General features: G+C 42.8%; 1 protein-coding gene across 10 annotated transcripts in view; it reads left to right on the top strand.

Annotated features, from left to right (window-relative positions):
* Window positions 1–11,023, top strand: part of FAM107B (family with sequence similarity 107 member B) — a 59,229-nt gene extending 48,206 nt beyond the window's left edge. For all 10 annotated transcript variants that reach the window (XM_086886561.1, XM_086886564.1, XM_086886565.1 and 7 more), the window contains 3 exons: window positions 1,602–1,785; window positions 5,755–5,908; window positions 7,902–11,023. In XM_086886561.1, the coding sequence (XP_086742687.1) occupies window positions 1,658–1,785; window positions 5,755–5,908; window positions 7,902–8,018 (399 nt within the window). In that variant the 5' untranslated portion in view covers window positions 1,602–1,657 and the 3' untranslated portion in view covers window positions 8,019–11,023. The remainder of the gene's footprint in view (window positions 1–1,601; window positions 1,786–5,754; window positions 5,909–7,901) is intronic.
* Window positions 11,024–17,446: the final 6,423 nt, after the last annotated feature.

The raw sequence follows: 17,446 nt of genomic DNA, 5'->3' as shown, positions 1-17,446 counted from the left end.
TAAAAAATTCTTCATATGAGTTTGCTTTGAAGAACTCATGAAGGAGCCACCCTGAGAGCAGCTGACACTGGTGAGCTGTTCCTCCTTGAAGTTGCTCCACAGAAATAATGTGTGTGAGATGTAGCACCATTAAAACACAGTTCACATCATCCGTTCAAAAAAAGAAGACCTAAAGATCTAAAAGATCTTTGCCAGGTCCACTAGATGCATTCAAACCCAGAGTATCCTTCTTGCACCTGCTGAAAACTTCCATGTTTTGCTTCCTCACCTGTAAGCAGCTGCAGCTGGGTGATGGTGGTGCTGTTCAATTTTAATCTACTGAAGTATTAAGTGAAAATCTTTCTGCTGTATCAAGTGGATTTGATCAGACCTGAGCAACACTGTGGGATTCCTTCTGAAAGAAAATAGTTCAGGGATTAAATTGTGGCTGAGCGCAGGTTTTGTAGCCCATGGGGTGAAAAAGGGAGGGAAGGCCTGGTAACAGTGAGATCTGAATTAAAGCACATATTCAGCTTTTACTGGCCACAGCACAGCAAATCCCAGTGATTCTCTGATTTGTCCCGTAGTACAGTGTGCAGCATTCAGCTGTTCTGCCAGTCAGGGGGATGGAAGCCTCTCGCCTTTTCTTTCATGTCCCATTGATTCATCTCTGTAAACCCACATGCTGTGAGATTATTTTTTTGGGTCTGTTTGAGGGGCCAACATTCATCAAACTGACAACTGCAAATTCTGTGTGCAGGTTTTCACAACAGTGAAGAGAGGCAGAATTTCCCTGAATGTGCTTTGTTTTGGATGCTGGTCATCTTGTGATTGGTGCTTTTTAATGGAAAGGGGTATGAATGGTCACATATGAATTATTTGAAAACCATCGTTTACTTGTCAGCTGCTGATTCAAAATGTTGCAATTTGATGTGTAGAAAAGCAAGATAGGAAAGTGCCACTTTTCCAAATGAAATCATGAATTCATTGCCTCCAGGTCAGTGGGTTTCTGTGGCTTTCTGCTGGATGGAATATGGCCTTTAAGGAACAAACTCACCTAACTTCTTTCTCCTCTACTTTTCCACTCAGAAATCAGTCCCCCATCACAACAATTGCAATTTCCACATGGAAGCTTTTGCTCGATACAGTTCAGGGATTGCTCATCCACAGAGGTGTTTTCCCCACAGCTGACATGACACTGACAGCACAAAATGAGACTCTGCTTTTGATACACATTCACAGTATTTAATATAGTCGGTATTTAAAATGCCTTTAGGGTCTCAATACTACTGATACTAAAATGTAGTAGTACTACATATACTGAATAGGCTTATTAAAATCAATCAGGGTCTTCACACAAACTAAATTATTTGTCAAATCTTGGGGGAAAGTCTTGCCTCCAAGTCACTGGATGAAGGCTGTTGGAGATGCCATTGTTACAAAATTGCTGCCTATTTAAAAAAATGCTACTGATGTTTGCTCTGAGAGCCTTTACTTTCTAAAGACAAAACTAATCCAGCAAAATCATGACTATTGCCAATGTAATATGCTGCCTTTGTGGTTTAGGACATTTTTAAAAGGCCTTTCACCGTAGATTCACTACAGTTTTTCCTATTTTACAGATACTGTGAGCAAGGACACTGAACCCAAAGATCCATTTCCCATTCCAAGAAAGATTATGGCTGAACCAGACTACATAGATGATGACAATCCTGAATTAATTAGACCTCAGAAATTAATTAATCCTGTGAAGTCATCCCGGAATCATCAAGATCTCCATAGAGAGCTGCTTATGAATCAGAAAAGGTAAGAGTCTAAAATTCACTTGTGCCACTCTCCCACTCCAAACACATAACTTGAATTTTAGTTTCATCAAAATGATATTGTCCCCAAAACCCAGCAGGCAGTTTTTGTTGATTTAGATCCTGTAAATTTAAAGACTCTGATGCTTAACCATGGCAGTTATTTCTGTTTGAATTCCAGTGTAAAAGCTTGCCTTAGAAGGCTTCCCATTTTTTTTTTGTAAATACTCAGAGGGTCGGTTTTGATAGGAAACAGTTCAGTTCTCCTCTACTACATTTCATATGAGTTACCTGAGCTCTGTAATTTGTCTTGTACTCTTAATGTTATCAAGTATTTGACAAAATTTTGCTATTAACAGTGGGATGATAAAATCTGTGGGCTTTCACAATTCCCAGTGCACTGAGTTTATGAGGCCACTTTTAAATCAGAGAAATCCTGTAGTTTATTTCACATGAAACTGTTCTCTCTTTATTTGATCTGTCTCACAATGCAGTGTGGTAGTCTGGTGCCTGCTCTGCTGCTGCACAAGTGTTTCTTTGTATGTTTTGCAAATGCTGCCTGCTCCTCTCTGGGATGGGATGCACAGCTGTTGTTCTGTATATTCCTTTTAGAGATGTAAACCACCATGTCTTCATTTTGTCAACTTCAGAGACACAAGCACCTGGCCCAGAAATATCTGAAGTTCTGTTAATAAATCTTTTCAGCAACAGTGAAGTAATTTAGAAAACACATTAAGAAAATAGCCACCAGAACACCTGGTGGAGGAAAAGGCACTAAGCCTGTTAATGCTCCTTTGTTTAAGCCAACAGAAACCAGCTATGTTATCATTTGGTGATTTGGTGCTTTGAAGAAACCCAAAATGCACTTGTCAAAGGCAGGGTGTGGGGATCTATAAAACGGAAGTGGAATAAAAGTATTTCAGAGTCCATTTGAGCAGAAAGCTGGTGGTAGAAGCCAATCTGACTTTTTGAGACCCAGGACCTTGATAAAGAAGAGTAAAAAGCCATGCATTTGGCTACTCCAGCACAACTAGATTTGTCTGTTTGGCAGGCAGAGTCACATTATGGCAGTTTCTCTTTTTTTTTTTTTTTTTAATCCTTTGGCACTGTATTATTTTGAGGGGAGAAGGGATCTTTTTATGTGTAATAGCAAAACCCTCACAAATGCTGGGCTTAGAGACTTAATTCTAAATGAATTGCATGCACAATATAGCATTTCTTTAGTGATGAAGAAGGAGAGATATTTTACAAAATGCCAACTGAATTGGAAGAAACTGGCCTAAATAGGTGTTTGTCCTATTTTTCGTTAATGGGATTAAACATCAAAGTTAGTTCCTGGCACCAAGAAGTTTATAGTCATTGAAAGAAAAATAGTTGAAGTTTATTGATGATCTTAATCTAGAGGATGTGAAGGCTGCAATAAATTAAGACTATTTTTTTTTCTTTTAAGTTTATGAAAGCATTAAGCACTTTTAAATAGTACAGAGTTCTTTTCTTCTATGAAAATATCCTATTACACAGAAAAGTTTTGCAGACCTCAATATCTTCTCTTATTGTAATTTTGATTATCTGCAGCTGTTAATTTCAGGTTCTTATTTATTGGTGCAGAAATGAATACTCTGAGGATTTTCACCAGCAGAAAAATAGGTATCTTTTAGAGGAGGGTTAGTTTTCTGTGCTTTGGGCCACTGTACTAGCTCTGATAGGAGGCTTTTCAGTAACGTAGATATTAGGCTCTGTTCTGCTTTGTTACAGCAAACTGTCAAATGTATGGAGGACTCTCAGTGCTCTTATAGAAGTCTGCTTAACATGCTGCTTATTTTGTTATGAAGACTCAGTGTAGTCATCAGCAGCTTCACTTTTTGGACCCATCAGCTCTGAACAGTCAGAAATGGATGCTGGAAGATACTTGTTAGTACTGGTGCAGTCATTCTCCATGCCCACTGTGAGCAGTGTTTGTTGGGTCTACAACTGGTATAGTTAGTTACCTGCAGAAAGGGCCGTTGTTTTGGGGAGGAAAAGAATAAAAAGGATTCCAGTGGTGCTACGTCAAGGCAATGGTCACTTAAATTGTTTTTATTTATTAGGAGTCAACCTCAGCTCTTCTGAATATTGGTGCTGTCCCTTCGAGAGGTTTTAATCCTATCAGCTCTCACTTGTGGTGTAACACACTTTGCTTCCTCTGTAAAAGCCTTAGGATTTGTAATTTAACCAGAACACTCACCAGAAGGTGATACAACACCCCAGTTAATCCAATATCCACCAGTTTGTTGCTTTTCTTTTGCATAAGAGTGGGAACAGGATTTACTTTATAGTTCTGTTACAGATCTGCCACTCCCACCTGATTGGGCTGTGGGACTGTATTTACTTGTAGCTTCTTCCCTTTGTTACAGCACATCTGAACCAGTCTGTGCCTCTGCTTTGTTATGGTGCAACCTCAGTAAGAAAAGCAGCAGCAGTAATGTTACTTAGCAGCTGCATTCTGGTTTGTGGCTGTTTTGACTGCTGATTTCAGTGTGGAACTTCCACTGACTCTGCTCTCACCAGTCCAGTAGTAGTAAAAAATGACTCCAGCTTTTCCTGCCTGACTTCAGTTTTATGTGCTAAAATGTAATTAAAATAGCATGAAACATAAAATATGAACACAGTCTTGTAGCTTGTGTTGCACTCAGGCCATGAGATCTATTATGAGAAATAGGGAAAAGCATTTGGTGTTGCTAAATATTTGATTTTGCTGTCAGGGTATGTACAGGGATAGAGTGTTACATAATATATGGAGTAATTCCTAGATGCCACCATAAAATGGCATTTTAATGTTTTATTGGACATGCTGTCAGATATGCATATTAATGAATAATCAGGCAACCACAGAGGTACAGCAAGTAGGAAAGGTAAAAATACGCTTTCTAAAAGCTTAGTCAGATTATTGAATTTCTTAAAGTTGAAATAAAAAATGGTTGATGTTAATGCTGGCTGCTTTCATATAATCATCTTCATAGGAAAGACAACAATAACTAAGACAAATTTCTGATCTCTCTGCTCTGCCTTAAGTGACGCTAATACCTGAATAACAGGGAGAGCTTTGAATCTTATAACAAATTTTGAAACCATCACAGCGTTACAGAGATAAAAGAAATAGCTGAAGTCAGGGAAATAAGTAGGAGTGAGTATCCATGTGTGTGCCTGTATAAATAACGTCATGCATCTTCCCAAGGAGTGAGCTTTCTCATTCTGGAGTAGCTGGCTTGGAAAGCAATTTGTGCTGAAGAGGCTTAAAACATTCAGTTCATGTAGCACCTAAAGGCTTTTCAGAGGGAGAATCCTCCAGGCTTTGTCTGGTCTCCAAGGTGATGACAACTTTTTTATTCTGGATTTTTGTTGTCTTAGGCTCTCTGTGATGTTTTGTATTGCCTGGGAGCTCTCACTGGAAATAGCTTCACAGCCAGGCATAGGTAAAGCTGTCACATTTTCAAGGAAAGGAGAGAATTCATGGTTTCCAGGAGCAGTGTGACAGACTACTTTTTAGTTTTGTCCATGCAGACTGCTGTGGGCAGAATAGGCTGCACAGGACTGTCTGAATGCAGTCCTGAGTTATCAGGCACCAAGCAAATTCTTCTTGTCCAAAATTTGTTTTTAGCTCTGATAGTGTCTTGATCTGTGATGGTTTTTTCAGTCCATTCTTTTGGAATCAAGAGAATACAGAGAAGATTAAAGATGAAAGTTAATGAAGTTTACAGGAGAAACACTAGTATGCACATGCAAATATCTTTGGTGATTATATGGCTTAAATTTTAGCTTAGGGTACTGGTTAGGAATTAGGCAAATGTCTGCATGTTTTTCCCCTTTCATTATTTATTTATATCCCAATGTATCTAAATAGGCAACTACTTGATTTTAGTAAAGCTTCCTGCAATTCTGTGTGAATCCTGCTAATTGATACTGGTCTATTTTCTCCTCCCCATGGAATTTGAAGGGGTCTTGCACCTCAGAACAAACCAGAGCTACAGAAGGTGATGGAGAAAAGGAAGCGAGATCAAGTTATTAAACAACAAAAAGAAGAGGAAGCACAAAAGAAGAAGTCAGACCTGGAAATAGAGCTACTGAAACGGCAGCAGAAACTGGAGCAGGTAAGATGAGGAATAACAGACATTACACATCTGCATCTGAGCTGCTTACCTGAGGCTCCCTTTGTAGACAGAAAAGAAACACCAGCCAAGTTTTGGCATATTAACCCCTGGTTAAATTCAGATATCTCTTAGGATAAGTCAAATTACACTGTTTAATTACCTGTTGTCACTCACTGTATAGGAACAGTATATGTACAGGCATATGGGGTCTGCCTTTGGTCAAATGAATCCTTAACCAGCCAATAGGAAAATGTGTGGAGCGCTGATGCTATTGAACCATTGAAACTCTGATGATTTAGTCAATATTTGTAGTCTGTGATTCACTAAAAGTGGCTGTTAGGCTGTAGTACATCAAAATTATATTTAATGAATTAAAATCAATTGATTCTCCTGGGTTATGTAAGAAACTAGATAACTTTTAAAAGATATTTTGTAGTCTTAAAATGTGTGAGCCCATTGATGTTTTCAAGTGAAAGAAAATGTCCTCAGACCCTGTGCATGGAGATAACGTGGAGTTGGAATTCCTTGTGGTGAAGCTTTTTGCCAGGCACAGGGCCAGTCAGATGTCTCTGTGCCTCTGGAAGCATGTTCTGTGCCTGAGAGGAAATATTTCTACAGTGAAACAGCTCATCAGAGAAGTCACTGTGCATCAAGCAATCCATTTATTTTAAAATAAATTAATGCTCTAAATAAATGCTTTAAAACAGTACCTCCTGTGTTTCTCAAAAGGAATCAATTAAGCCAAATAATTATTGTTAAAAATTACATGTAATCCAATCATTATAGGGTTTAGTGTTCTATTATAGGTTAGGATTTTTTGTTTTAATTAGGTTTAGAGATACTTTTGGAGAAAGCTATTGTATTTTAAGTGTATCATCCTGTCATTTTTGTTATCTCTCTTAAGGGCCCATCTTTGAATGGTTCAGCTTGTCAGAAGATTTGATTTGAAACTGAGCCATCCAACATAGATTATGTAGATTAGAAAATTCTGTTAAAAAGAGGAAAAGCCTGCCCATTTCAAACAGTGCTGTGAAGTTGTAAACATCATAGGAATGGCATAAATTGACAACATGACTCATGGAGGGACATTGTTGTCATTTATAGAAACAAGGCATGTCCCTTGTCAGTGAACCAGGGACAAAGGAGAGATTATTTATGTGAGGTGTATGTGGTCCCCATTAATCAGGAAGACCTTGGTCTATTTAAAAAGAAAGCTCCTTTAAAACAAGTTTTTTAGTTTTCTAAAGGGTTTTTCCTCCCATTCTGCCAACTCATCTGCCTTCCCTAGGGATTGCTAAGCAATCCACACTCTGTGCCATGTGTGAGCCTGTGCTGGATGGGCACTGCACAGGCTTGCCACATAGAGCATTTCCATTCCTCACATGGAAATTTCAAGTCTGCATGGGCAGGAGCTCCAGCTTGGTTAAAAACTCAGTGAATGGGCTCTCAAAAATAAATGGCGAAGGGCCAACAAAGATTTTTGGTTTTTTTATTGATTTTTGTGATAGACAAACCAGATACTTTTAAGAGGCTCCAGTTAGGTACAGAACTTCATACCTAAACATTCAGAAATCTGTTCTGCAAGTTTCCTCAGTAGTAGCTGTTCATATGTTCTCCCACGAGGCACATTCTTCCTTGTTCTGTTGTAAAGCCAGAGAAGGGAATTACTGTTGTTTCTTTAATGAAGCTGTCCAAGAATTTCTTAAAAAATGCTTCATCTTGTTCTTGTACTGGGCTTGCAGAGTTTTTGTCTGTCTGGCAAAGGTTGACATCTGGAACAAGCTAGAGCCAAGGATTTGAAAAGATTTATTGGTTTATGGGAACAGATACTCCCAAAGAAAGGCAATTTTATCTTTTCCATGAGACAAAGAAAGGAAGCAATTTAAAGAGTTTGGCATGGCCAGTATTGAAACCTTTAGTTTTTTGTCTTGTATTTCAATGATGTGTTTTCTGTATTTTTTTTTTCTCTTTTAACATGTGATTCCCTTTTAAGCTGGAACTGGAGAAGCAGAAGATACAGGAAGAGCAGGAAAATGCGCCTGAATTTGTCAAAGTCAAGGGCAACTTGAGGAGGACGGTCCAGGAAGCAACAGAAGCACCAGATTCCTAGAGCCAGCGCCTGCTTAGGCTTCAGCTTTCCTGCAGAGAGAGGCTTTTGCAAGTTGTCTCACATTTATTTGCCCCTCAAGAGGAAAAATAACAGCATTCAGCCGACACTTACTGAAGATGAGATTTTTAATTCCTGGGACATGTGGATTAAAAAGACAGTATCGTAAACAGATCGACTTGCCAAATACAGTCCTGAGATCAATGGATGAGGAGTGTCTTTGTCAGTTCAGTGTCATGGACCAGGCTGACATGCTTTCTCAGAGATTTTAACCAGGGTTATTCCTTCAGTGTTGCACTGCTTTAACTCTTGTGATCCTTGTTTAGTGGAGATACACAGATTCTATTTTGCTTTAAAACTGAACAGAAATCCTCCTGTGATATCAAGCTTTGCTGCACAGGTAGATTTCCTCCATCTAGACCTGCAGTTTGTGTATATCCCACAATAATTTGTGTTTAGTTGTAATTTTTATTAAATCAAGGAGGATATGAGGTGTGCTGATTACTGCTGCCCATCCCCACTAGGATAGGTAGGTGTGGACAAGATGAGAATGCTTAAAATTCACTAGCAGTGAAAAGTTAAGCAGCCTTAAAGCCCATTTCTTGCTGTTTGGCATGTAGAATTTGGGCTATGAAAGAGTGAAAATCTGATGGTCCTTTCACAGGGATACTCCAGAGCCTGATTTATCTCTGTAAACTTTCACTGTTGTGTACAGGCCTGTGAAGTGCTACCTGTGAAATTACCTCGCAAAGCAAAATGATCTGTCTTCTACTTTTCATATTTTGAAATCCTGCTTACTTTGGTGGCCTTTCTCCTCCAGGGACATGCTGAACAGAGTACAGTGTTGACACATCACCCGGTAGGGTTTGAACTCATTTGCTGGAACTGATCTACCATCAGTTCCTACTCTTTGCTTGCAGACGCTTGTTGCAGTTTCTGCAGCAGAGAAGTGTTTAAACCAGACCAAACCAATTACTGGAATCTACTGAAATGGATTTTTTTCCCCTAAAGTGAGGCATAAAATGAAATTAATTTTATCCCATCCTTCATTCAGCCTCAAGAAAGAAGGGAAGTGTGTTACCGCTGAGAGTTTGGCTCCAATTCTGTCGTCTTCTGCCTTTCTACAAGTTGCCCCTGTGACTTGCCATTACATAAAATATTGCTCAGCTTGCACAGGGATGACAGAATCTGATCCTTAATGCTTATGACTACTAGTTATCCAGGAGAGCCTGAGATGAGGAATGGGGAACAGATTGCTCATGTAGGATTATAGAATTGGATTCTTACCTGGTGTGATTGGGTGCAGATATATCTTCACAATCTGGGCAGAAATCCTCATCTTCCTTTGTTGGAAGAGTCCTAGCTCTCACTGAAACTGTTCATACATTCCTGCTGAGGATCTAATCCCTAGCCTTTGCCTTAGGATGCTAAACACAGTAATTTGTACTTTGTAATTACATTGGACATAACTGTTGAGAACTTTTTGTTAATATCAGCAGTGGCATGTTTGTATTGTAAAGGTGTGGTGGAGGGTTGTTGGTTTGGTTTTTGTAGTTCCTTTTTCCTTTCCTGTAAGTATTGGACATTTTAAATACAATTTCAGATTAGCACTTGGGACAAAACACAATTAGAAATGTTTCCTAGATACAGACTTTAATTTGTTAAGATACAGGCATTTTTTGTGAGGACATAATCAGATTGAGGGTAAATTGAATTGTGATAAGCGTATTGCCATTGATTTAGACTTGCAGCATGACTCACGTCTAGAAGATTAAATGTGAAGATGGTCTAACAGACTGTTCAGATTATGGACATACAAAAGACAAAGGCCAAATATAAGACTCTGCCATGTATTATCTCAACAACAGAACACCCTGAATGCTGCAGGTTCTTCCCTCTCTCCTTCCCTTCTGGCAGGAGAGGATCTTCTCTGGCAACACATCATTCCAACACTTGCACTGATTTTGTTTCATGTTGTTGAGACAGCACTATGTGTGAGCCTTCCGCGCCCCACTCATACTTCATCTTAGCTGTTCCCAGCCTACCAAACATCCTGCCTCTTGGTTTCAGCTCCACATTAACCTTCTGCTCAGTATGGAAAAGTCTAGAAGTGAGTGAGGAAACCTTCCTTTGGCTTGAGCAGACCATTTTGTATTAGCTATTTCTCCTTGTTTGATCATGGCAATGCAACCACTCATGCACAGTGAAATGAAATCAGTGGCACTGGGAGTTACGGGGGACAAAGACCCCCTTTTTGGCTTCAGTGGGTGTGTTGGATTGGGCCCTCAAGGCTAAAGGCAGTCTGCTTTCTCCCCAGGTTAGCTTGTGATTCAGGGTAGAGTTTCTCTTTCTGAAACACTGGAGGCCAGAAATCTCCCTTGTACATACAGCATGAAGTTGTTTTTTGTTTTTCATTGGAATTAACTCTGTGTGAACAGAACATCAGTGTGTGTGTTAGAACATCTTTGAGTCCTGCTAATCCTTTAGTCTAGGAACCCAAACCACTTTCATATCAATTTTGACAGGCAAAAGCTTGTATTTGAAGTCAGGATTGGGCAGCCCTTCAGTGGGTGGCCAGTTAGTCATACCACAAGTGTCCTGTGCAGCTACTCAAGTAAGGAACTGCTTGGCAGTGAGCGTAAGTAATTCCTGTTCTGCTCTTTAACTACATGGGTTTTGAAGCAATCCAGCAAATACTTCAGTGATCTGAATATTGCTTACTTACCACTTTGTACTTTTTTAAAAACTCTTGCTTTTGATAGTATAGTAGTAAATTTTTTAGCATTTTTGTGGCTTTAACATTCTGTTAATATCTGCACTTGTTTGAGTGTACATATATAAATATATATAAATATAAAAAGGGAGCCTTAATGGATTTGTTTTCATAATTTAATATTTTTTGTATTTGCTCTTGTATAATTGTTTTTAACTAAAGGTATTACGAGAATGAGGGTGGAATACTTAGAACCAAAGTTATGCTTAATAAAATCTACTACATGCTTGGTGTATGTGGTGGTGTCTGTCATATCTGCCAAAAACAACACCTTGGGGGCTGCACTGAGATATCCAGATTGTTTAAAATTCTGCAGTGAATGGGGGAAGTATGAAGATCATGATGACTCTTGGTTCCTTAAAACCCTGCATCCCTGTTTGTATGTGCAAAAGCTGACAGGAGGAGTTTGCTGTCTCTCTAAGCACTATTATCCTTTGAATATATTTGATGCAAAAAGTTTTTCACAGAACTGTGCAGCTGTTCAGGTAATCCAAGGTGAGGAAGAGCTCTGATGGAAGTCAAGTAAATGTGGAAATCATTCCCTATCAATCCTTAGGATTATCAGCATTGCAATAGCTCCATTTGAAATGGGAGTGAGAAGAGAATAACGAGCCTGGTCCTGGGTTCAAGTCCTGCAATGCTTCTTTTAATTTTGCCAATGCTCCAATGTGTGGTTCTAGTAGGAGGGACTTAGGCATGAGGAAGAAGGTGCAGACATAAATGACTTGCTGGGTTAGGGTCAGGCAGCTCACCAAAGAGCAAAATTCAGAGCTGGAAGAGGCGTGTGCCATCAGTTCTCCACAAAGATCCTCAGCTTGCACTGGTGAGCCCTGGTCAGTTGGGCAGTGGAGGGGGAGCTGGAGAGGAGCATGGGGCAAAAAGAAGTGGGAGAGGAGGAGAGCAGTGAATTCAGAACAGATGTCAGGAAATGCTTTTTTCCTTCAGAAGCTGCTCAGCATGTGGAATGGGTCCTGGCAGTACTGCTGATGCAATGACGCTGGACTCGCTCCAGGAGCTCTCAGATGCGGGGGAGGTAAAAAAGAACAGAGAGTTAATAAGGGGTGAATTTCTATGACCTGTTGGAGATACTGCCCTATGCTCTCCTACCTCAAGTGTAGGCAAATGTGTTTTGAATTATCCTTTGATATTTCAGCCCAGCTCCAGAAAAAAAATGGTGAGGGCATGTGATCTGCTTTTGTAGCATGTCCAGAAGAAAAGATGATCCTCCTTTTGTCTGCTTTTTTGGATTGCATTGAGCTGATAGGTTTTGCCATGTGGCTTTGCAAGCACTGGTCCACTGGGGGCTTTGCTCCTGTGGCCATAGGCAGATGGGTTGTGTCATGTCATAGCTATGTGAAAAGCAGTACCTTGAGGTCCCTTAGCTGCTCTTATAGGGTCTGTGGATAGTGTCTGTTACCTAAAGTGCATGGTGCCACTTGTGGTGACTTAAGAAATAACTGGAGACCAAAGAGTTGCTGCTGTGCATTTTCCATAGGATCAGAACTGATGTTTATAGGGGGAAGAATGGGAGAGTAACTTGGGTTCTTAAGGCTTTGCAGTAGAGCACAAACACTTGATGAGATTTGGAGGAGTGGAAATACAAGATATTTTTTCCCTCCCCCTGCCATTTTGAACCATTCATCCTGTTTGGAATCTTCCGTCTGTCAGAGTAAAGGTTTGTGGTGCTGTTGTCAATATTAAGGATGACTTTTCTCACTGGAACTGGTGGAAACTGTGGCCACAGGAAGTGTTGTGGTAATAGAGCACAGATGTCCCCACTGTCACTCCAGTGCTTGTGTTCTGCAGCTCATGTTCTGGCAGTGCTTCAGACCTAGGTGTGAGCTGCGCTGGGTCCCTCCCATGTGGTGCCTCTCTGAGGTTAGAAGGGGCTGCTGCTGTTCTCTGGGCTGATTTTGCTGAACCTCAAGTACATGTATTTGAGCTGATCATCCACTTTCCATTACCAGAGCAGAGCAATCAGCCCTGTGGAGTGTATTTGCCTTCCTTTGACTGGAGGAACCCACAACGCCTGGCTCAGAGGGAACATTGTCTACCTTTCAGGGATTCTGAAGCCGGGCAGTTTAAATGCCACCTCCAAACCACCTGCTCTTTTTCATGGAGTTTTGCACCCCAGGGTGCAAACAGATGGGGCCTGGATGCCTTTAGTAAATTTGGCCCTTCATGTCTGTGTGGTTCATAATGTGATAAAGAGCCTGTCTCTGCACTGTGCTCAGCGGCTCCAGTGCCATGGAGTCAGCCCAGGTGCTTGGAGGGGACACGTGGCCTCTGCAGGGGGACGCAGAGAAGGGGCCTGGCCCAGGCCAAGCACTGACCAGCAGGAGGGGGAGTCACAGCTCCACAGTGGTGTGAGGGAAGGAGGAGGATGTGAAGCACCTGAGAGCGGGCTCCAACAGCCACAATCACCCACTGCTATAGCCATAGTATTTAATTATCTGAGCAATCATTTTTGGAATTAACTTCCATTATGCACCCAAGTCAAATCTCTCAGGTGGATAGCATGAGCAATTTAACACAGATCAAGGTTGGCACATGGAAACTTTGGCCTGATTAGATGGGAAGGAGAAACATGTTTCTTTCCCCTTCTTCAGCTATTTTATAAAGAAGGAGATCTTTAATAATGGAATTGAAATACCAAGTCTACTTAATTGTGCTCAAAAATTAAAGAGTGCCCAGAAAGCCTAAGCCCCTTGTGGGGTTCATTTAAGGTATGCATTGCTTGGTATAGAAAGGCAAAGGGAGCTGCCTGTGGAGTCAGGACACGTCAACCCAGCCCATCCGAAATGGTCTCTGTGAGGGAGGGCTTGTGTCCATCTGGTTATCTTGTCCTTTAACTCTTACTTTGGTAAATGAAGCCCAAAAGATTCTCTGATGAAAAGCTGATCAGGATTTTGCTTTCATCAGTAGCAGCAGAAAAAGAGACCTCTTAAATTTACGTTGTTAAACCTGGAACCTCCTTCATCACTGTGGCTGTGGGTTATAGGGGTGATTTTCTCTAAAGTGCAATTTGAGCTCTTGTCTTCATCCAACTTTGTTTTGGTGCTAATCCTTTCAGTGAATTTTGCTCCATACAATTTCAGGGAACCACCTTTATGAGCTGAGCTCAGCAACAAAGTGGATTTGGGGAATTTGCTAAGCCCAGTGGGCCCCATACCTCACACCCTCTGGTTTGTTGGGGAAATTTTACTCTCATTTCTAGTATAGATAGAATAAACTTCTTAAATACCAAGGAATAAATTCCCCTCAGAGATCTTGCATTTTTTATCATTTTCTTGTTGCAAGGGAGTTGCTTCTGCTTTATACCAAGCACTCTATTCCCTGTGTATTAGGAAATTGTTAGGATAACCAGACAAGAGGGGAGCTGAAAATGACTGACAGCCCCCCTCTGCAGTTAGACCCACTCAGTCCTGATGCTGGAAAGCAGGGATTGCTGTCTGGGGAGGAAAAAGGAGGTGCTAAAAGGAGGAACATACAGTGGGAAGGCAAATGCCTGACTGATGAAGGTTTCCACCTTGTACCCAAGGTTAAACAGCAGCTCTGGGGATGATGCACACAGCCTGCATCTGTGTTCACATCTAATGTACCGTGTGCCTTTTTATTTCCCCTGAAGCCTCATTGTGTTTTTGATTCCTTTCCTATTGTTTCCTTTCACCCCAAGCTCTTCCTGCCTATTCAGGCCTCCCTGCCTTTGGATTATTTCCCAGGGATGGTTTGTAATGAATGGCATTTAATTAGTAAAGAATCCTTGGGATGGATCCTGAAATGGATGTTTGAGGCTGGCTGCTGCAGTGCAGAGGGAAACCCAGCCTAAGCCCTTGGTTTGTGGGGAGTGGAGATGGGAAATACTGGATATGCAGGGACCAGGAGCAGGTGGGAATAAAAATTGAGTGTGTCTGACAGAGCATAAATGAGAAACCAATATCGGCATCTCAAAGCTTTTGTCTCAGAGCCCTACTTAAAAAGGACCATGATGAGAAAAACTCTATGGGGGTGAAAAGGAGAGTGGCAAAATTTGTTCCTGGATTCCTTATCTCGTGCCCCAGACCTTGTGAGACCCCACCTGGAATGCTGCATCCAGCTCTGGGGTCCCCAGCACAAGGAGGACATGGAGCTGTTGCAGCGGGTGCAGAGAAAACCACAAAGGTGATCCGAGGGCAGGAGCATTCTCTCCTAGGAGGACAAGCTGAGAGAGCTGGGTTTGTTCAGCCTGGAAAAGAGAAGGCTCTGAGGAAACCTCATTGTGGCCTTCCAGTACTTAAAGGTGTCTTACAAAGTTGAGAGAGAGCAATGTTTTATGTGGACAGATAGTCACAGGACAAGGGAGAATGGTTTTAAACCAAAAGAGGAGAGATTTAGGTTAGATGTTAGGAAGAAGTTTACTCACAGGGTGGTGAGTCAGTAGAACAGGTTGCCCAGAGAAGCTGTGGATGCCCCATCCCTGAAAGTGTTCGAGGCCAGGTTGGATGGAGCCCCGAGCAGCCTGGTCTAGTGGGTGACATCCCTGCCCGTGGCTGGAATTAGGTGATGATCTAACTCCCTTCCAACCCAAGGCGTTCTGTGATTAGCAAAAAGCCTAAATACATAGAAGCAATGCGTGCAGAAACTCACCTTGCCTCTCAAAGCCCTACAAAGGCTCTCGGAAGGATTTGCCGTGCAGGCGTTTGCTCTGCCAGGGCCGGATGCTGCGGTGATGCTCCCGCAGCCCCGCTCATCTCCCACCGCCTGCTGCCCTCTCCTGGGCAAAGCGCAGCGGCCTCCAGGGGCTGCCTTTCCTTCCCCCTCCCAAGCTTTCCTCTGGAAACACCGCAGCGCTGAGCTGACACTGAATGACTGCTGCTTTCTTGGGGAAATGCGTTATTATTTCGTGATTTCTCTATGCAAATGTCATTAACACTTTCGCTGAGACGTCGCTGATCCGCCGTGTTTAAACGCCTTGACTGAGTGTATTTCAAGACCTCAGATCAGGAGCTGGATTCACAAAGGGGTGTTTGGTGTCCGGTGTTAAATTGCCATCTGTGATGGCTCCAGGGCTATCCACCGGCAGATCCCTGCGGAGATCCAAGGCGTTCTCAGGACAGACTGGAGATGTGATAAGCCCAAATATGCCGGGCTTGTGTTTGGAACAGCCTTCTCCAGTATCTGGTCCTTTGCCTTACGTGTTGTCAGCCACTGCTGGTGCAGTCTGGGGTCCTTGCAGAGGATTTACCTCCTGCTGCAATTCCATCAGCAATCACATCCCTGTGCTATTCCCCCTCTGCCCCCTTCCACCGCCTTCACCGCTGGGTGTTCATCCTGTTGGCACCCCAGAGAGCACTGATGTGCCCTCTGTGGCCTGGCAGCCCTTCCCAGCAGGAGAGAGGCCCCAGCCAGACCCTCCCTCTGCCCCAGGGAAGGAGTGCAATGGGACCATCAGAATGCAGGTGGGGAAAATCCTCCATTCCCACATATCCCACTCGTCAGCCTGCATTTGCCATCTTGGTTTCCATACCTACAACTTCTCTATCTCTCTATCCATTCAAACTCTCTCTTTTGCTTTCTAAAAATGTCCCTCATGCTCGGCTCCATCCTCTCGCTGGCAGCAGACTCCTCCTGTTGCTATAACAACGAGCAGCAGCCCAGCCAAATCGGCCAGACCCTGCCACATTTCCCTGCCTGCATCCAAATCATCTCCCTAGGTGTGAACACACTCTCTTCTTCCTCAAGTCTTTACCATCTGCCTGCAAGGGGGAGATTGCTCCCTTTGGGAGGCTGCTGGCCCTCTGCACCCCCATGTGCCTCCTCTCCCCTCTGTGCACACTTTGCAGCCCTCCAGCTGGGTCCACACACATGACAGGGACCACACTGACTGTCCCACACACCCTCTGAGATACAGCACCACTCTTTTGGCCCATAAACCCCATGCAGATTAAATTATTAATTGAAATGGGCAGAATGGCTTGAAATACAAAGGAAAAGATGTGTTCAGGGTTGTATCCTGCTCTGGTCTGAAAGCTGCAAGGTGTGTCTAGCACAAAGGTGCAGGGGTAAGAATTTTCTTCTAAAGTAGTTTTGGGGTGTCTGTGCCCTAATCCACACATCCAGCCCAGGGAGTACCCACTGGCGCTGTGTAAAGCCTCTCTGTCACTGCAAGGTGTTGTGGGCAGGGCTTGCTGGTCCTACAGAGAGCAGGGAAACGAGCCCTGCCACCCTTGAGGTCCTAGAGGACCCTACCAGCAGATATTCATGGTGGCTTTTCCACCCTGGACCATGAGCTCCACTTAAAACTGCTTTCTCCAAGCCTTTCTGGGCTGGCAGCAGCAGACTGGAAGGCACAGGTGGAAATGGTGAATTCCTCTGTGTCGGAGTGTGGCACAAGGCTCCTCATCCTGAGCTGCATCTCTGCTGCCCTTTCCTTGGGCAAACTGCTGTCTCAGGGCTCACCACAAGGATTTCTAACCTCCCTGCTGGAAAAAAACCTAGGACAGCCTCCTGGGATAGAGCCAGAGTGGAGGGACACCAGGAGCCACACCTCGAGTGCTGTGTCCAGTTCTGGCCCCTCAGCTCAGGAAAGGCACTGAGGTGCTGAGTGTGTCCAGGGAAGGGCAATGGAGCTGGGGCAGGGGCTGGAGCACAAGTCTGAAGAGGAACAGCTGAGGGAGAG

The sequence above is a fragment of the Cyanistes caeruleus genome, chromosome 4 (assembly GCF_971803275.1).
Source record: "Cyanistes caeruleus chromosome 4, bCyaCae1.hap1.1, whole genome shotgun sequence".
NCBI lineage: Eukaryota > Metazoa > Chordata > Aves > Passeriformes > Paridae > Cyanistes > Cyanistes caeruleus.
Note: the sequence above shows the minus strand (reverse complement) of the source record. Positions and strands in the feature narration are given on the sequence as shown.